General features: G+C 39.7%; 1 protein-coding gene across 2 annotated transcripts in view; it reads right to left on the reverse strand.

The window, feature by feature from the left end:
- Positions 1-19,495, reverse strand: part of LOC126251169 (MLX-interacting protein) — a 420,910-nt gene extending 401,415 nt beyond the window's left edge. Inside the window, exon 1 of one of the 2 annotated variants that reach the window (XM_049951617.1) lies at positions 19,035-19,494. In XM_049951617.1, the coding sequence (XP_049807574.1) occupies positions 19,035-19,357 (323 nt within the window). In that variant the 5' untranslated portion in view covers positions 19,358-19,494. Of the gene's footprint in view, positions 1-19,034 lie in introns of both variants that reach the window. The other variant, XM_049951618.1, reaches the window with a different exon arrangement.
- Positions 19,496-22,441: the final 2,946 nt, after the last annotated feature.

Here is a 22,441-nt window from a genome sequence, read left to right on the forward strand (position 1 = left end):
ATTTTCAAGTTTTGCGAGAAAGCGTGTCAAATGTGTCTGGCGAGCAAAAGGGAACTTATAGATATAACAGGTGATGCGTAAGACGGAAGTTTGCTCCCATGAATTACGGCACCTGTTTGTTCAATGACTTTTTCAGTGTGCTCCTACATCATACATTGACATGACAAAAGTCATGGGATATATCGTGTCGGACCTCCTTTTGCACGGCTTGATGCAGCAACTCGAATTGGCATGGGCACAACAAGTCGTTGGAAGTCACCTGGAGAAACTGAGCAATGCAGCCTCTATAGCCGCCCATAACTGCGAAAGTGTTGCCGATGCAAGATTTTGTTCACGAACTGATCTCTCGATAATGCCCCACAAATGGTCGATGTGATTCATGTCGAACGTAGCCAAATCATTCGCTCGAATTATCCAGAATGTTATTCAAACCAATTGCGAGCAATTATGGCCCGGTCACATGGCGCCTTGTCATCCACAAAAATTCCATCGTTGTTTGAGAACATGAAGTCCATGAATGGCTGCAAATGGTCTCCAAGTAGCTGAATACAAGCATTTCCAGCCAATGATCGGTTCTGTTTGACCAGAGGACCTTAACCCATTCCATGTACACACAACCCACACCATTCCAGTACGAAGGCACCACTAGCTCATAGAGCCTAGTTGACAACTTTGGTCCATGTCTTCGTGTGATCTGCGCCACACTCGAACTCTACTGTCAGCTCTTACCAACTGAAATCGGCACTCGTCTGACCAGGAGAGGCGCTGCAGGCGATGTACTGTTAGCAAAGACACTCGTTCGTCTGCTGCCATAGCCCATAAAAGTCAAATTTCACCACACTTTTCTAACGGATGCGTTCGTCGTACGTCCCACATTGATTTCAGAGGTTATTTCACGCAATGTTGCTTGGCTGTTAGCACTGACAACTGCACACAAACGCTGCTGCTCTCGATCGTTAAGTGAAGGCCGTCGGCCGCTGCGTTGTCCGTGGTGAGAGGTAATGCCTGAAATTTAGTACTCTCTGCACACTCTTGACACTATGGACCTGGGAATATTGAATTCCCTGACGATTTGCGAAATCCAATGTCCCACACGTCTAGCTCCAACTCCACTCCGTGTCCAAAGTCTTAATTCCCATCGTGCGACCGTAACCACGATGTAAACCTTTTCACACAAATCACCTGAGCGCAAACGACAGCTCTGCCAATGCACTACCCTTTTATACCTTGTGTACGCGATAGTGCCGCCGTCTGTATATCTGTAATCGCTGTCCCATGACTTTGTCACATCATTGTGCACCGGTATGCAAAACTTAGGGACAAAAGTAACTTTCGCCTGATGTGTCAATACCAATGTAACATAGCTCGATGGAAGTCGGACCATACATAGGACTGCTACGGTACAGTACAGAACAGAAGGTAACTGAAAGAAATACCCAAATAGAGTAATAGAAATGACGCTTTTATTCAAAAGATAATAATTACAATGAAGTCACCGTCGTTCATGAGTGTCTCCTGGATATTAAAAAGGCAGTACACGGTTCCTAATAGGGTGTCTGATCACCACGGGCGGCAATGCATGCTCTGCAACGTGTTCCAACGCTGGCCACAATGTTGGTTAGGAGTTCCCTGACTCCATCAGCGTCCTAATAACTAGAGGATTTTTTTTAATTTAAATTTCCGCCATTTGGCGTTTATTTCGCACAGTCATGATTTCGGCTTTACAGCCATTCTCAAGTGTAAGTTGAAATGTCACAAAATGCCTGACATGTCTGAATGACATGTCATCGTCGAAATAATACAGGGTGTACATGAAGTCCGGGAACACTTTCAATTATTTACTGCACAAGAACCAAACATTGTACAGATATCACACACATGTCATTTTGAAGAGGAACCCGAAATTTTTTTCATGTCTACCGCCACAACGTAGTTTGGTAATTTGGCGATAGTCAGCGCTAGTCGCAAACGTGGCAAGTTCAAGGTGAGGAACGAGCTTTGTGTGCTGGAGTTCAACAAAAACAAGTGTGCTACAGCTGTTCAACGGATGTTTAGAACCAAGTACGGTAGGAAGCCACCAACAAGGAAGGCCATTTACCACTGGCACAACAAATTCGTTACGACGGGTTGCTTGTGCCCGGCAAAGAGAAGCGGACGTCACAGTGTGAGTGAAGTGAATGTGGAGCGCGTACGAGAGACATTACCGTATTGACGTCTGCCCGGTCACTCACGGTTCGCATATCGAATGTTTGGAAAAAAAAAAGAAAAGAAACCAAAAACGTTCAGGGTTTCTCTTCAAAATGCAATATGTATTACATCTTTACAATGTTTAGTTCTTGTGCCATAAATAATTGAAAGTGTTTCCGGACTTTATGTACACCCTGTATATGTCTGATCTTATGAACCAGATACGTTGTTTCGACGATGAAGTGTCACTCACGCATGTCGGACATTTTGTGACATTTCAACTTCCGATTGAAAATGCCTATAAAGCCGAAATCATGACTGTGTGAAATAAACGGTTTACAGTCAAATGGGGGAAACTTCTTTCAAAAGCTTCTAAATGACAGAGGTCATCCATGAAGGGAAATAATTTATTGCTTTATGGTCATACGTGGACATGGTGCAATAGTCTCCCTACTACGTCCCACACGTATTCGATGGCATTTAAAACACAATGCGACTGGAACCTTGACGACGAGAATGTTTCCCCCTCACATTCCTGTGCGGTCCAACATCGGGCCACTGCCACATACGAATGCTCTACAAATGTGGATGCTGCACGATTCGAGCAGACGGCCATATGCAGACCCACAACGACGTGCCTTTCCAAGTTTTGTCAGGTGCCGACAATGCTGTCTCACATAAGTACGCCGCAGCTCCGTGTACTTCACAGTGCACAGTGATCACTCAACTTCTGATGCTCTTCACGCCCCCTATATACTCGACAAGACTTGGCAACAACACTAGACATGGACAACACTAACCACCTGTCACAGAGTAGTGCAACTCTGTTCATTTACTTACCAACCGACGGTGTTTAGGTGTACGAAATTACAGTGATACGACGCTGTCTTCTGGGTGCGTTACTTTTTTTGTCAGGCAGTGTAAAACTCGAACACTGCGACGCCGCTGTGCGATTCTTTGCATACCACCAGCAAAAAGACTTCTCTGTATGTTTCAATATGCAGTTGACCTTATTTAAACATTATCTACTACGAACGGTACCACACAAACACGAATACTAGCCCGTCCACACAACATTTCGTACTGTACTCCATTGAGGAAATACAGGGTGTTTATAAATGAATATCGGGGTTTTAACGCTTTATAATACTTATTATATTAAACTTACAGTTATAAATGATATGTCAAATGAAAGACCAACTCAAACAGTTTTAACAAGAACATTATAAATGTTCAATGTGAGCACACATCAATTCTATAGCCGAGTTATTCCCAAACGTTGATAAGTGTGTCTTCAGTGATTGTAGCAACAGCTGCTTCAATCCGGTTCCTTAATTCAGGGTGGTCTGCTGGTAGAGGAGGCACGTACACACGATCCTTGATGAAGCCCCCAAAGGAAAAAAAAATCGCATGGCATTAGGTCCGGTAAATGTGGAGGCCATGCAAAGCAAGCCCTTCACTGGGCTCCTTGTGGCCTATCCAGCGCTTGGGTATAGACTTGATGGTGCCGTGTGACAAATGGTGCTTACATTGAACATTTATAAGGTTCTTGGTAAAACTGTTTGAGTTGCTCTTTCATTTGACATATCATTTATAACTGTAAGTTTAATATAATAAATATTATAAATCGTTAAAACCCCCGATATTCATCTATAAACAACCTGTATAACAGAGTTTCAGACGATATGTCTGAAGTACCAACAAACATTTCGTTCATCCATAGCAGTGTGATCTAAAATTTGTTTCACCGAACAACTATTGGTTTTATACCACAATCTTCTTTCCCCCAAGTCCTTACTACAAGTGACGGGTCAAATGAAAACGAGGCAGATGGGAAAAAAAGTGAGTAAACTATCTTATTTCAAAAGTAGTTGCCATAAACGAGACGGTCAGTTTCTTCTTGGAAAAATGTTTGCGGCTGCCTACGGAACCATGACTGTACTCAGAAATGCACCTCTTCGTCTGAAGCAAATCAATAACCACGAATGTCTTTCTGCAGGGCTGCGAAAATAGGGAAATCGCATGGGGAGAGATTGGGATTGTATAGAATATAGATGATGCGTACGGGCTCACCCGTTAAATTTCTACAGCGTAGTCGAAACAGCATTGGTAAAATGTGGGCCCGTCTGTGCAAAAACGGAAGTCCAAACGCCCAGGAATGTTGTTGGACAGCATAATGCCTGCCTACATGTTGCCAAGTTTGTTTAGAGTTTCGACTACGCTCGAGATGTGACGCTAGGAAGCCCTTTCACATCAGCCACACGGTCCCGATATCTCCCCATGGGATTTCCTAATTTTGGGACTCATGAAGTAAGACATTCGTCGCCGTCGATGAGATTCGGACGAAGAGGTGCACGCCTGGGTACAATTATGGTTCGCTGGCCAACCGCTAACATTTTTCCATGAAGGCACCGAACGTCTTGTCTCATAGTGTGTTATATGTATAACCAGTTACGCTGATTACTTTTGATGTAACAGTTTACTTACTTTTTCCGCATCTGTCTCGTTTTCATTTGACTCTTCCTTATACCTCAATCGTTGGCCACAAACGGTTACGGTCACCAGTGCTTCGATGGTAATCCACATGTGTTCTTGGCGCTGTCAACTCGCCGGTTCTTGACATCTTAGAGCGCGTTCGCGGTCCTGCTTTTCTTTGTCCCTCCTACAAAATTCATGAATTAATCGCGGAAAAATACACTCGTCAAAAACCTTTAGCCAAAGGGCAGACACAATTCTCGACATGCAGTCCCTTCTTACACAAGCTAATCTAGTCCCGCTGTGCAAAAACGGGTCACAAAAATCGCACCACGAGAGGTCCATCTTGCAATCAAATCTGTTTCAATCTTTTTAAAGTAGTCAGAATTCCACGTAATTATTAGTATATCAGTTAATATTAAAAGCTATTACAGGTACATATCCCCAACAATGACATGATACTATGTTTTTGTACAATGTATGTGTTGACTATCGCTCTCTGGCGGGAATCACTGTGTGTGTGTGTGTGTGTGTGTGTGTGTGGAGGGGGGGGGGGGGGGGACACAAGTAGACACATGGAAGTTTGGGTCGATCCTGGAGGCGAGCTTGGACAGCTGAAGCCGTTAAGGTGACCACTCGCGTAAAGCGTTGAATCTGGTTTCAAGTCCCGATTCGACAAATTTTTTTCACACGTCACCGATAAACAGTATAGCTGAAGTTGAATTAGATTCTCAATCTACCAATCCTATCATAGAAGACACATCTGTTTTGAGGCCGCCAACATCGTTCGCTATGACAACAGTTCCTTGATTGTGAAGGAGGAGCGTCCCGTATGGAACTTTCTTGATGCTGTGGTAGGAAAGTGCACCATTAAAAATTAGGCGTTATTTAATCGTTACTATTAAGATGACAAAAAAGAAACCCGACAGATTGTAATAAAAAAATAACTAGTCTCGCTAAATCAAAAGAACAATAATTTGTGTAAGTAATATTGATTGGAAATAATAGTTTCCTTCCCTGACGTCCTCTCTGACTCTCTGATAACGCGGCTCCAGGCTGGTCATGATAAAACAGCTGCTGCACCTAACGAAGCACTTACCAGACAACAAAAGAGTCCCGAATAACCTGTGATCCTGACATCGTTATTTAACTGTAGCCAGAATCCGATTCAGAAAACTCGATGACAGTTGCATTAGCACCTTGTACCAGACTTCTACTAGCTACTGCTCGTTGGTACCAAGTTTGGTTTGAAGTTCTGCCTGGAAAAAAGCCGCCGACCGCCTACGAAGTAGCTATTTTGGGGCGGCCAGAAACGTCTAGTTGCAGCGAAGGCCTAACGGAAAAACATCAGCAGAAGCCTCTGGTAAGCAAAGCGCGTCTCGAAACGTTTATTTCTCTTCCGATGTTTTTCCTGCCAAAGACACGGTATGTGCTTCATAAGATCAGCGCTTCTGAAGTACTGTTCGACCTTTTCCTGCACGAACCCCAAATGCAGAGGTCAGTGTTTGGTTTTGGTATAGGTCTACGAACTAACAAGGAACGGGACACTTATTGGATTACAAGCCGCCATTTGTACACAATAATTTAGAAAGCCATGGAAAATCTTCATGTGCCCGATGACCATGACGTCGACGAGACAAACCTCTTTATTCCTAGCTGCTTCGAAAGTTGGATTCAACACAGTGAGCTTCAGACTACCTCGCTTATACAACTATCTTAATCTACATCCGTCGAAACTTCGAAACTGTGGGAACGCAAATGATTTCTTGAGTAACACATTGCTGGGGTAACACTGTCTTTTTTTCCTGTCACAGCTAGTATTCATCATGAAGGTAATCCTTCATAAAATTCATGAAGAGCCTACGGTGTTAGTTACACAATTTTCGTTGAGTACGTCAAGTAGTTTTCTAGCAAAGAAAGAGAGGGTGGAAGTCACCCCATCCGAGACAATATGACGTAAAGTTCCATCGCCGCCGAGTTCAGTGAAGACAGGGACAGGCAGGAAATCAGAATCGGCTATGGCCTCGTTGTAGGAATCGTCTTTCCATAAGTCGGAACAGATTTGTGAAAAATATAGATTGATTACAGTTGTCCAATACAACATTGGGGTTGAGTGGGTACAACAACGAGGGAAGTAGCTGGAACCAAGACTGAAAACCTCAGGCTATGTGTACAGTAATTACAGCTCGATACGCTTGTTCCTTGTCGGAGAACCCTACCTCTACAGTACCAAACACCTTAGTCCTCATCAAGGCATGTGCTGGCACTAACTTCTTCTGAAGAAGAGCCCGCAGTAGGACAAGCAGTTTTATACGATCAGTTTAGTAAGGCGAAGTCGAAAGTTTATGCAAGAATAGTGTTACATTTATTTTTCGGATCTCTTTATGTACTTGTGCTTATAAAGAAAACGGAAACAATCCTCAAGATGTACGTAACAAAACTGTAAAATTTCCCCCAATCCAGTACCTAGCAGATAACAGGAGCACACTTCGGAGCGGAACAAAGAAGTGTACTCTTGAGAGTGATGGGTCTTCTTTGTAAAGTTTGACAACCCTCGGAGGGCATTCGTCTATGTATGACTACGGTGTGGTTGCCTACTGTGTTTATCCGCCCCCCTCCGGCCGCTGGATAAAAACGACCGCCGTTCTCCCCACACAGATCGTGGTATAGTGATATGACTAAATTACCCAGATATTGTCAAGTCCATCAGTGGGATCATCATAAACATTATTTCTTTACCTTTTACGAAGCTTTTGACATGCGATACAGACTTACTGAGGGAACGGGCAGTCGTGGCTAATGAACACTATTAGGTCACCTGCTCCAGTCTTAAGACGTGAGGTACTCCCAAAGAATTCGATTTCTTGATTTGTACCAGGTAATCAAGAAAAGTATGAACACAGAAGAAGGAATCCATAGACGCACCAATCCCAAGAGAAACTAAATTATCTTCACTAACAGAGGAGGCTGGATCTCTTGTTTTAACACTGTCTTTCTGTCTCATTGTTCAAGATGCACAATGAATAACGTTGAGGGCAAACAACTCCCACTAAAGAAGCAACTTGTCGTCGTCGTCGTCGTCGTCGTCGTCGCCCTTCCCACAGACAAGTAGTAATCGATCATCAGCGTTTTGCTTAACTTGAGCGTTAGAATCTGTATACCTGTTCTAAAACTACATCTGTACCTTGCATGACAACACTTGTGGGACACAGGGTCCTCTTTGTCCCATTCCAGTTGCATATGGTGTAAGGGGCCAATGACGGTTGGAATGCTTCTGTGCAAACTCACATTTTATTTTATCATTACATGAGATGTATATGGGAGAAATAAATATTTTGCATCACCTTATCCATTCAACTGCTGAGTGATATCCGCAGCTAAACATGTAATACATGTTAAGATGCGATCTTGTATTTGTTCATACTCAAGATATTACCGCAATCAGAAACCATGTCAAGTTCCAGGACAAAATCCTAGGGTTACTGAGCATTTAATCCAGAACTACTAGATAACCGATATGATACACATAGTTGCAAATGCATAGTTTTAGCGCAGAATTGCCCCTTATATCCTTTGTACCAAGATTCTTAATAGCAACAATTATGAAGCAGTTAATGTTTTTGGTACCAACAAAGTACAGGTGAACTTCAAAAAACATCCATAATAGTTTTCTCATATTGCAGAATTTTTTGGTACCTTGCATTATGTTAAACTGGTAACACTGTTCAAAATGGTTCAAATGGCTCTGAGCACTATGGGACTTAACAGCTATGGTCATCAGTCCCCTAGAACTTAGAACTACTTAAACCTAACTAACCTAAGGACATCACACAACACCCAGTCATCACGAGGCAGAGAAAATCCCTGACCCCGCCGGGAATCGATCCCGAGAACCTGGGCGCGGGAAGGGAGAACGCCACTGCATGACTACGAGTTGCGGACGGTAACACTGTGACACATAAACTAACGAGCCAATCACAGTCCAAGTGCCTGCTTGGTGCCACTGTCAATGTGTTACTGCTCAGCCAACAACACAATGTGAAGTCTTTCTTGACACTCATGGACTGCAGTAGCAGGGATATGGATGACTGGATTGGTAGAGCGGACAAAACAAATACATTCTGAAAGATTTCGCAAAACCATCCACTGGCATGGGCTATTATATCTGGGGGCAGGGCTGCAAGAGCATTGTGATGAAACTTCATGGCAGATTAAAACTGTGTGCCAGACCAAGACTCAGGGCCTTTGCCTTTTGCGGGGAAGTGCTCTACCATCTAAGCTACCCAAGCACAACTCACAACCTGGCCTCACAGCTTCAATTCCATCAATTCCGCCAGTACCTCGTCTCCTACCTTCCAAACATCCCCAAAGCTGTGGTTAAGCCATGTCTACCCAACATCATTTCTACCAAGAGTGCTAGTTCTGCAAGGTTCGCAGGAGAGCTTCTGTGAAGTTTGGAAGGTAGGAGAGTCTCAGTTTAGCACACACTTTTAATCTGCCAGGAAGTTTCATATCAGTGCACACTCCCCTGCAGAGTGAAAATTTCATTCTGACTATGGTGATGTTTGTCTCAAAAAAGACACTGTATTTCCACCTGTGTTAATGGATGGTGATTCTCTTTAAATGTAAACAAAAGCAAAATAAATATGAGAATGAATCCAATGCTATCTGATTACAAGTTAAGTGGCAAACTTCTGGAGTCTGTCATATGGTTTAAATATATGGTTGCTATATTATGGAATGATGTGAAATGGATGAACATGTCAATACAGGTTTAGAAAAAGCTAGTGGAACACTTACATCTGTTGGAAGGCTTATGAAATACTATAGTGAATCTGTTAACTAATCCATACACACGAGCGTAGTATGAAGTATGCTAAAGGACTATCCGCACTTGGAGGCTCTTTCAAGAGACAAGAGAAATCCTAGTAGAATCTTAACTGGTAGGTGCAGCTCATATGAAGGGGTAAGAGAAACACCCAATAACTTGAATGGGAATCTCCAGTACAAATACAATGTAGTTCTCAAAAAATTTTGTTGAGTAAATTTAGACAACTAATATAAGTAGAATGTCCAATAGTTGTGCTACCGAAAGTGTAGAACTCATTTACGGATTATGAGAATAAGTTACGATTGTTTAGAAGGCACACAGAGGTACTCGAATCCATCACTTGTTTCCTGTGTAATATGTGACAGTGAATCTACTTCAAGAAGAAAGTATCCTCCACCGTGTATTGCGAGATGGCTTGCAGATAATATAAAAAGCTGTAAAAGTTGGAAAATCTATCTGTGACAACAAAATGTAACCAGATACACATATAAAACGTTATCCTGGTACACACAATCTGTTGGAAATGGCACAAAATAGGGGCCACTAAGCACGAAGACTTATCAGTTGTCATCGTTGTTCACTCGGTTTCGAGGTAGGCAGCTCGAATTTCAATGTAACAAGTGAAGATGCATGGCAATGTTGGCTGGAAAAACCTGATGTGAAGGTCTACTTGCATATATCAAAAAGATTTTCCATCTTCGCAAATTGTGTGTGTTGTCTCTTAAGTGTAGGAGGTTGTTACAATTATGCGTAAGCTTCGTATTGTCTTTGTGAAGTTGAAGATGAGAAAGATGGAACCGAAAAAGCTTGACATCCCATCCATTGGACAAATCACAATCAACAGCGTCAGCTGTCCTTACTCCCAGAGACATTGAGAACAAGTCGGGCATTTAAAACATGGCTGAAGCAGGGTCTTTTGATCACAAATTTCATACAATCAATGATAATAAATGCTATGTATCAGTAGAACTTACCGAGAACGATATGTTAGTCCTTAAAATTTTCTGGCTGCATAAAGGTTAACACAAAATAGGCCCGACAAGAACTAAATTAAACTAAAATTGAAACCGACTATGCTTTATCAAATATTAAAGAAATTACATGGGATGTGAAGTCCTGAATAAAATAGAATAGAAACAAAACTAGAGACAGACTGAATCTTTCACTCTGCAGTGGTGCATATGCCATTTGAAACTTCGTGGCAGATTCATCAGACATTAAGTAATAAACATACATTATGAAAAATTATCAACTAAATTAAGCAACCAATTCAGAAGCTAAAAAGAATTAGATTATGCAAGCCTTCCCCTTTCAGAGCAATTATTTAACAAAGGCACTTATTCTACTAGAAATGGATGTAGACAAAAAAAAGCCAAAGAAGAGAAAATGTCAAATGGAATAAGACAACTATTTAATGGAAGGTGACAGTTTCAAGTAAACAATAATAAGAACATGATAGAATAAGCTAGAGTAAACAAAACTATTTGGAATTACTTTTGAGAGCATGTGAGAAGATGCAATGAAACTGTGGATGGCAACAGAAATGATTCAAAACAATAAGAGTATGGAAAAAACAGAAAGTTACATTGGGTAGATACCACATACCTTCAAGTATTAGACGTCATGATAACTAGCAATGCAGAAAAACTGGACAAGCATTGAGTATTTCTTTAAGGGTCTGTATAGTTCCAGAGGTGGATCACAAGTGCAGACAGTCAGTATAGAAAATAACAACATTCTGGAAATAATGCCAGATGTGGTGTATAAAGTAACTCAGAATATGAAGACAGAAAAAGTGCTTGGATATGATGATGCAGCTGAAGGCATACTAATACAAAATTCTGTTCACAATGTATGTGGAGGAAGACAATTCCTTCAAAACTAGAATGATATGGGAGTTATTCTACGAGCGGGAGACCCGCACCGCCATACTAGGGAAGGCCCTAGTGGACGTTGTTTACCATTGCCTTCCTCCGACCATAAGGGGGATGAATGATGATGATGCAGATGACACAACAATACCCAGTCATCTATAGGCAGGAAAAATCCCCGATCCTGCCGGGAATCGAGCACAGGATCCCGTACGCGGGAAGCGAGAATGCTACCGCAAGACCGTGAACTGCGGGCACTTCATAAGAAAGGAGATAATGAAAGAAAACAACTACAAGCCTAACAGTCTCCTCTCTGCGACTGGCTAATCACAGTGCACCCTTCACAAGTCATGAATGAATCTGCAGAACAGATTAATGAATGTGAATGATCATATCATCTACAAATTATAGGTTTTGAGAAAACTTTTGATTCAGGATCTATTAAATTTGCAGAGACAGCCCCTGTACTTTAGGAATAAGGTACTGATCCATTCTCTGGCAAGGCTACAGTTTCTATTACACGTCACCAGCACTCTGAGAAATTCAAAAATTAAGATCAATCACACAAGATTTCATACCACCAAAACTGTTCCCAGTAATCTCAGAGCAAGTTTTTGAGTTCCTTAAACCAGGAAAATAAGGAAGGAATATGCACTAAATGAATATATCTGAAATAGCTTTGTTTTGCCTCTAATACAGTCAAATATAACTGACAAATGGATGAACACGATACAGATAGTTTAAAAGTAGGCTTGAAAATCAGTTAATCACAATATAGACATCAATAAAAGCTTTAATTATGACCAAAATGAGAATTAAATGGTGGTGGGGACATGTAGCAAGATAAAAAGATGGCAACTAGACAAAGGAAGTTGTCTGTTGGATTGTAGACGATAAGAAAAGCCCAGGTAAGGACCCATTGGAAGGTGAGCGGGTGGAATCAAAATCACAGGAGTGACATTGATGTCTGTAGCTGATGAGTGTGGCACTTGGAAAAGACTAGATAAGCCTTTATCCAGCAGTGAATGTCAAATGGATGATGACAATGATGGTGGTGGTGATTAGAGCAAGGTCCATTGCTCAGGAATTTTATAACCCTTCCTCTTCTCCATTGGCTAGCAAAATAATGATTACTAAGATTTCTCTGCCCATCATGATTCTTGCAGATCACAAGACACTGCATTCGTCTACATTATAAAACTTAACTACAAACCACTGGTTGGTATTGTGATAGCGAAAGAGTTATTACATGAATTTTGTTGGTAAAAAGAATTTTTCTTGCTCATGAGACAATGGCTCAATGGTAGTGTTTAAATTAAAAACTTTTGCTACACTACTTTACAGGAAAAGGGACTAAAATAAGGGACTAAGATTGTGATGGTGGTAGGTCCTTAGCATAAGTACTTCACACTTTCCACAAGGAGTGATGCTACTGACAGTCCGAATTCATCATTTCACTACTCCTGCATTGATCATTAACTACATAATAATAGACATGTGCTGCAAATAGTATACTTCAACCAAAACAGTGGTACACTGAAGAATATTGAGAATTTACTACACTTGAGAAAAAGTTTCCAAATAGATCAGCTGAGCTAACTCTCAAGATATAAAAATCAATGACAAACCATAGTGTTCGACTTTTCTCAAAAAGAAATAGAGAAAGTCCTGAATCTTGTTATGCTTTCAATGACTGTTACAGCAGCGTAATAAAATTTTTAACAAGCTCCACTACTGTATAATCTGATTTCAGAGGCACCAAGAGAAGCAAATACACAGCTGTTTACAATGTGGCAAAAGTTAAACCTACAATTAACATCAGGCTTATCTAGACACTGAAATGCTTGACTAGAATAAGCCCTTAAGGAAATGGTATGAAACTGTGTTTCTCCAACCCAGTCATTTATTAGGGAATATGATTAAGTATCTCAACCACATGTAATTTTTCATATATACAAACATTAGAGCACTTGTTGTCTGACAGTTACACATGAAGACATAATACACCCCCCCCCCCCCCCCCCCCCCCCGTCTCTCTGAGAAGAGGCAAGATAAAGGGTGTGATGATAAACTATACCTTGGAAATTAATAGTGTGTTCCGTTGTTTTCCGAATGGGTAAATGTCCCTTTCCCCAGGTATCTGCCCCCTCTCCAATGGACAGAGTTTTAACTTTCATGTTAACAGTTGACAAGTGAATTCCACATTACTATAACATAATTTTTTATACTTTTGATGTGCGCAAACTGAAACATATTAATGGCGACGTCTGCTCCAAGTTCCTTACCAGTTGAAAGGATATAAACTGATATTATACAAAACCCTATGTATGTAATCTAGTATTACAACAGATATATGTGCACTATCATAAACAATATAGATAAAAACCAAATAACTCTAGTATTTAATGGCAAATTTCATTAATCACAAGTTACAACCACAAGTAATTACAAAATACAACAGAAATCACTTCTAGTTTGTTTCAGGACTTACATAAAACTCTATACATCATGCCATTATGGCAGACAGTTAAAATCACACTTCTACAGCTGTGAACATTTTTCAGAAAATGGGATAGGTTACATCACTAGTAATCAAAGTATATTAATCTTTGAAATCTTTTCTGAAAAAATTGCATTCTTCGTTTTTCACATAATATATATATGTGTTTAAATGTACTATGCTGGTACACTAACTATCAACAAGCCCTACTTCAAACTAAAGCTACATTTATATAATAGAGGGAAACATTCCACGTGGGAAAAATATATCTAAAAACAAAGATGATGTGACTTACCAAACGAAAGCGCTGGTAGGTCGATAGACACACAAACAAACACAAACATACATACACACAAAATTCTAGCTTTCGCAACCAACGGTTGCTTCATCAGGAAAGAGGGAAGGAGAGGGAAAGACGAAAGGATGTGGGTTTTAAGGGAGAGGGTAAGGAGTCATTCCAATCCCGGGAGCGGAAAGACTTGCCTAAGGGGGAAAAAAGGGCGGGTATACACTCGCGCGCACACAATATTATCAACAAATTACTTTAATTATGATAATTCCGGCTTCTGTTATATATTTGAGATTTACTTGGGAATTGGGTTTTGAGAAGAGCTGGAGAGTAAACTAGCTTACCAAAACAATTAAGCCTATTACTATTCTGTCTTTCATACCAGCGTACTATGATATAAAAACGCAGTAAATGAAGCAGGCAAAAAGGAATACAAATGTCTGAAAAATGAGATCGACAGGAAGTGCAAAACAGCTAAGCAGGGATGGCTAGAGGACAAATGTAAGGATGTAGAGGCTTATCTCACTAAGGGTAAGATAGATACTGCCTACAGGAAAATTAAAGACACCTTTGGAGAAAAGAGAACCACTTGTATGAATATCAAGGGCTCAGATGGAAACCCAGTTCTAAGCAAAGAAGGGAAGGCGGGAAGGTGGAAGGAGTATATAGAGGGTTTATACAAGGGCGATGTACTTGAGGACAATATTATGGAAATGGAAGAGGATGTAGATGAAGATGAAATGGGAGATACGATACTGCTTGAAGAGTTTAACAGAGCACTGAAAGACCTGAGTCGAAACAAAGCGCTGGGAGTAGACAAAATTCCATTAGAACTACTGACAGCTTTGGGAGAGCCAGTCCTGACAAAACTCTACCATCTGGTGAGCAAGATGTATGAGACAGGCGAAATACCCTCAGACTTCAAGAAGAATATAATAATTCCAATACCAAAGAAAGCAGGTGTTGACAGATGTGAAAATTACCGAACTATCAGTTTAATAAGTCACAGCTGCAAAATACTAACACGAATTCTTTACAGACGAATGGAAAAACTGGTCAAAGCCGACCTCGGGGAAGATCAGTTTGGATTCCGCAGAAATATGGGAACACGTGAGGCAATACTGACCCTACGACTTATCTTAGAAGCTAGATTAAAAAAAGGCAAACCTATGTTTCTAGCATTTGTAGACTTAGAGAAAGCTTTTGACAATGTTGACTGGAATAATCTCTTTCAAATTCTGAAGGTGGTAGGTGTAAAATACAGGGAGCGAAAGGCTATTTACAATTTGTACAGAAACCAGATGGCAGTTATAAAGAGTCGAGGGGCATGAAAGGGAAGCAGTAAAGGAAACAAAAGAAAAATTCGGAGTAGGTTTTAAAATCCATGGAGAAGAAAGAAAAACTTTGAGGTTCGCTGATGACACTGTAGTTCTGTCAGAGGCAGCAAAGGACTTGGAAGAGCAGTTGAATGGAATGGACAGTGTCTTGAAAGGAGGATATATGATGAACATCAACAAAAGCAAAATGAGGATAATGGAATGCAGTCAAATTAAGTCGGGTGATGCTGAGGGAATTAGATTAGGGAATGAGACACTTAAAGTAGTAAAGGAGTTTTGCTATTTGGGGAGCAAAATAACTGATGATGGTCGAAGTAGAGAGGATATAAAATGTAGACTGGTACTGGCAAGGAAAGCGTTTCTGAAGAAGAGAAATTTGTTAACATCAAGTATAGATTTAAGTGTCAAGAAGTTGTTTCTGGAAGTATTTGCATGGAGTGTAGCCATGTATGGAAGTGAAACATCGAAGATAAATAGTTCGGGCAAAAAGAGAATAGAAGCCTTCGAAATATGGTGCTACAGAAGAATGCTGAAGATTAGATGGGTACATCACATAACTAATGAGGAGGTATTGAATAGAATTGGGGAGAAGAGGATTTGTGGTACAACTTGACAAGAAGGGACCGGTTGGTAGGACATGTTCTGATGCATCAAGGGATCACAAATTTAGTATTGGAGGGCAGCGTGGAGGGTAAAAATCGTAGAGGGAGAGCAGGAGATGAATACACTAAGCAGATTCAGAAAGATGTAGGGTGCAGTAAGTACTGGGAGATGAAGAAGCTTGCACAGGATAAAGTAGCATGGAGAGCTGCACCAAACCAGTCTCAGGACTGAAGACCACAAAAACAACAACAACAACAACAACAACAACAACAACAACAACAACAACAACAACAACATGATGATTAAGGTGTTGTTGGAAAGAAAAATGCAGAATACACAAGCATGACAAAAATTCATGGGCGACATTAAATCTGGCAGAAAATATGAGAGCTTCATAAGGATTAGCTTCAAGAAAACGAGTGAATCCATCAACTTTCATGTTAATGAATACAGGAGAAAGTACACAAGCTGACAGAAGTCATCTCCTTCACTACTATAAAAGACATATTTCTAAGAAATTTGTTCATATCTGATAGGAACCTGCCAGTTACATCAATATCACAACCATATTACAGCAGTAGCGAAGCATCTAAATCAGAAGGCTAAATACAGAATAATAATAATAGTTGAAAATTATCATATACAATAATAATTCTGTTCCACATGCATAAATGTAAATGGATCACATTTTGGTATAGTCTGTTAGTAGTATAGATGTATCAATGTTCAATGAATAAGTCTATCCGACACAAGGAGCAGTTTATGACAAGGTCTGTGTGTTCTTTTTCAAGGAAGTAGCTGTAAATTCACATTGATACTAGCCTACACTACAACATTTTAAAATAAAAATGGATTTTTTTTCTCTGTTGCTGTCAACTGTTCTCATTTACATTTATTTAAGAACTTGAATACTCCTGTCTGCTGTATGGCGCTTTTAAAAAGAATTCCATTATCACATCTGAAAACTACACTACACAGAAGGGTAATGTGTGAATGGGAAGAGAAATATCCATTATCAATGCACATCAAAGAGAAAATATTATAGTCAAATACAGCCAAACGCCACTGCCATCATTCCCATATTCCCTGCTTCCACATAACTAAGGCAAATAAAAAAAAAAAAAAAAAATCATAACATCCATAATACGCAAGAATTTAATCTTGGATCATCTCCTAGCCATCTCCAATGGATGCAAATTTGATATAGGCCTAATCCTTTCTGTGAATACGATGGAATAAGAGTAGAGGATATCAATCACATATTTTTTGAACATAAACAGTATGCAAACCAGCAAATCGATTTCATACAACTAATCCTATGTCTTCGACCACTGTCAACTACTATATCGACCATACTTCATCAAATGATATAGTAGTTTTAAAATTAATCATCAAATTCTTTGATAAATCCAATGTTAATCTATAAAACTCCAAAACACTGGGAGATGGCTGTATGGCCTTCAGCCAAGTGCCACAAAAATAATTTTAAAAATTTATAAAGGAACAACAGTGGGAGTATTACTAATTTATAATTAAGAACCGGAGAGGTTCCAAGAACTATCTGACATTACATAAATATTTCAAAATAGGCCTAAGTGTTTATGCACCATACAAGCCATATTGCTCCTTAAGTTTTAAAATTATATAATCAAAAGCATAGGATAATTCTTATTATTAAAATGTAACAGAAAATAGCAGATTACACAAGGAATCCTGCTAAGATGCTACAGCCTACAAAATAATAAAAGCAAAGTCAACATCCTTAAAACCTAAGTCTCCTTTTGGTTTGATCTCTCTAAAATTTGCAGTGGTGTGTACACAATATCAATTATAATGGGAACTAACAGAGCAATACTGATTACTCATTCAGCCAGAGAGTAAGTTCAGGTAAGTGTTGCTGGGCATAAATTCTGTATTCTTTCATGGATTTTATGATGAAGCAAGTTCCCTAGTTACTTCAAGCATATTAGATCTCTGAGATCTTATGTACAGATATGCAATGATGGACAGCATTACTGACAAGGAGAAGCATATGTAAATAAAGTTAATAAACAATTATGTTAGTACTATGGTGATTCTATACAGATACATGCAAATGCTTAGTGCGTGTTTATAATTTAAAAAATGAAGCTATGGTTAATGTCTCGGAACAATATGCATGTTCATATGCTGTGACACTGTTGGATTTTGATGCATCTCTCTTTTACACTTTATGTAGTGCACTACATGTACATGTAATGATGTTGAAAGAAATCTATAGTGTCATTTTCTACAGGAATGCACTATTAAAGCTCTTCAGACAGTCTGTATGCATGTAAACAAACAACTTGGAAAACAAAGGAATTGCGGTTTTACTTTTTTAAATGTAGCTCTGAAAATGAAACAGTTTTGTTTATTTTATTTATTAGTGTTACACGATAAGAGAACTTTTTACTGTTGTTTTAACTGATTGGGTTAAAAAATGCTTGTAACTTTTGTGTCACTATCACTGAAAATTACAAAGAATCAACACAGGTTACAGGGCAACAATTTGTTCCGTATTTGAAGTAAATCGTATTTTTTCATATCCCACAATTCGTGTACAATACAAACGTGATTATCTCAGAGAAAGGTATGGGTTAAAACCTTCATATCAGAGTTTTAAACAGTGTTTTGATCATTAAGTAAGACAATTTTGGAAGAAAACAAACATCTTTATTGTTTACAGTCTCATTTCATGAACACCAAATTACTGAGATGCTGCATACCTACGGTAAATTCGTCACTATTTGTTGTGTTTGTCAGCTGCGACTAGCGTTTAGAACATGTGAAGCAAACATCAGAAAGTAACTACCAAGCTGTACAGGAAAGTTGCCTCAAATTACAGCATGCAAGAGACACAACAAAATGACTAGCAGAACTTCTGTGCATAATTCTAAGGAGAAATGACTTAAATACTCACCTATACGCTAGGGACATGCATTGAAACAGCTTTGCTAACGATGTCTCGATGGAAACTTGTTGCGTTTTTTCTTGGCGATTTGCACTGATGAATGTCTCAGTATTCGAAATGCTAATGGCAACAGCAACCGTTTTGTTTTCTTCCTCAGGCAACGCGACTGCCACATTGAATTCGTCATCTTGTGCTTCAGCCTCAAAATCTGATACCATAAAATGTCCCGAGTGTATTGCCTCTTTCTCGGGCTTCTTCTTCCTCTCACCAAAGGAATCAGCTCCCTGCGTCATGCTGTACACTTTTCGATACGCTAAACCACTACACTGCATTTGTATTGATTTAATAAGTATGTCAATAAAACTCAAATATGAATGTCACTACTTTTCCACTTGCGTCGGGCACTAGCCATCCTCCGAACTGTCGCCATATCACAAACAGATGTACAACGCGTATATTCAACGTTAACACAAACGCACTTCTCATGAGCCAAACTTAGTTAACGGAGTCGCCTCCTGAGAGCACTAGTGTTCCATTTAGTTTGTGCTCCGCATTACAGATGGCGCTGCAGTAGCGGTGACAATAGGCAGTTGGAGTAACAAGTAGATTGCGCGGAGTGATGTGACAGCACGCAAAAAGATACGGAAGTATGAAATATTAAAGGTATCAGCCACGATGTATTCGAAACGGGCATAGCAAAATTTAATTAACAAATTTGTCATCTACTCGGGGCCACGATTATCGGGCTTATACACAATGTCTGCGTTTTACTAACATGCGAACATTGTTAAACTTGCAGCGTCTTGGTGTTCCCGTCATATTTAGCATTTAATATTAGAAAAAGTAGTTGATTTATGACAACAAAATACCGCTTTTAGTCGGTCTTTAAATACCAACTTGCTTTTCGCTTGTTATTTCATGACAAGTTTTCTTTACATCGTTAACATAATCACGTTCTTGCCAATCTGTCTGCAAATAACTATTGTAAAGCATGCCGTAAACTTGTCTGGTGTAGGTCCAGAGTTCGATTCTGAGGAAGGTGATAGTTTCTTTGGGATTTGGGGGTTTTACAGAATATATTTTAACTTCGGCGTGTCCGTCGGCACGAGGGGCATTAGAGTGACGCCTACGCTCCCTCCATAGACCTTTGTTCATAATGTAGGTTACTTTCACTGTAGACAATGGTGCTTACAATGACCCCCCCCCTCCCCCCTTCGCCAGAAATTTGACACGCCACACATGCCTAGGGTTTTAATACTGGTAGCAACAAAACACAAATTTAACAAAACTAATAATAAATTAATAGTGTGTTTATACCAGTTCATCACCATAACAAAACTTCAAAGAAAATGAAATCCAAAGGGATTCATGGTTTGAAAATTTAATGAATGTTTACGTCATGAAGCGATTTACGAAACTTTAAAAACTTTGAGAAGTCATAATTTACACACCATAAAATCAAAATGGGTACGCTCCATAATAAATATTTCACTCAGCATTAAATTTGTCAACACAGGCCTGCAGACTATTACTAGGCAAGCGTGTAAATAGAGGAATGCAATCTGTTTCAGTAGTCTCTGCATATATTTGGCATCATTCAATTTTTCTGTTTTTTTTTTTTCCCCTTGGTGAAAGTTCTTTCCCTTCGTCTTGCCTTACTCAATTTCCTCGCTCCAAACCACGTAGGATTTTTTGTTGGAAGCAAACATAGTTCGCGAATGAGCGCCTTTAGTTGCCTGAGTATTTTTTCAGCTGCTCAGGCTGAAAGCCCATCCACGTGGGCTTACTCCTAGAAAGTTAACTAAGAAGTAGAATGCTTTACCATTTTCGAGAACCACAGTTTTTATGCTATATTATTCGTCTTGGCTAAAAAGTCTGGAAATCGATTCAAGTAAAAATATAAATGGTTTTGATAAATATTCTTTAGGGAGGATGAGCCTCCCTTGCATCCACACCTAGGTGATGCCCAAATATCGGCCTGGAGCAACAATTGGTAGCTTTCTTTCAACATTGAGATCTACAGAAATGTATTGTTGTACACTTCAGTACTGTTTTACAAGTACTTGTGAATAACAAACTGTGGAGATATGGAACGATCTGCTACAATTTTATGGACTCACAGCCACCCCAAAGAAAGAAAGAAAGAAAGAAGAAGAAGAAGAAAGCAGACTGTTTCTATCGTAAGATACTGGAAACTGCAGATTACTTACAAAACAACTGTATGGGCCATGCTGAAATATTACTGCAGATTATAGAACCGGTATCAGGTTGATGTGACAGGGAATATTTACTTTATATTTACACTACATTACCAGTAGTCGTAGTCCATGAAACCCGAGGAGAGTGGAAAGAAGTCAAGGAAGTACATTTAATTTAATTTAAGTGCAATACAGTTACAATGCTAATTATCATCATAGAAAAACTGAACCGTTAAATTTAACAGTTTATGTGACGATACGCGTCGAACGAGTTTTCCAACGGAAAGTGCTTTAATTCTGCCTTTAAATCCTGTGTATTACCTACACGACAATTACTGTGCTCTAGTAGGTTGCTGAATACAGGTGCACTCATGTATCTGACCCTTTTCTGTCGTAAAGTTAGCCCCGCAAAGTCTTTGTAGAGGTTCTTTTCCCTATTTTTCAGTAACGAGAACTACTGGTAAACGTTGGCATATTCTGATGATGTTGGTAAGGCATGCAACATGAAACTTATCAGTGCATAGATATGCGTACCTCAACTAGAAAACCCACTGCCTAGAATTAATAGAGGGTCTTGGTTCAGCTACTTTTCCAGTATGCATGACTACTGCCATAGACGATTTCAAAACGAGGAAACTAGTTTATTCTTCATAATTCCATTCAAGAATGTGTTATGGATTCCTTTCCCGGGGAAATCCAAGTGACATGGGAGGTATTTTCAAAATACAGAAGCGTATTATAATAATATTTTGTGTTATACCCAGATACAGTTAGAAATCTACTCTGAAGGAATCAACATGGGTTCGAAAAAGACGATCGTGTGAAGCCCAGCTCGCGCTATTCCTCCACAAGACTCAGAGGGCCATAGACACGGGTTCCCAGGTAGATGCCGTGTTTCTTGACTTCCGCAAGGCGTTCGATACAGTTCCCCAAAGTCGTTAAGTGAACAAAGTAAGAGCATATGGACTATCAGACCAATTGTGTGATTGGATTGAAGAGTTCAAGGATAACAGAACGCAGAATGTCATTCTCAATGGAGAGAAGTCTTCCGAAGTAAGAGTGATTTCAGGTGTGCCGCAGGGGAGTGTCGTAGAACCGTTGCTATTCACAATAAATATATATATATATATATATATATATATATATATATATATATATATATATATATATATATATGACCTTGTCGGTAACATCGGAAGTTCACTGAGGCTTTTTGCG

Source organism: Schistocerca nitens, chromosome 1, assembly GCF_023898315.1.
Source record: "Schistocerca nitens isolate TAMUIC-IGC-003100 chromosome 1, iqSchNite1.1, whole genome shotgun sequence".
Taxonomy (NCBI): Eukaryota; Metazoa; Arthropoda; class Insecta; order Orthoptera; family Acrididae; genus Schistocerca; species Schistocerca nitens.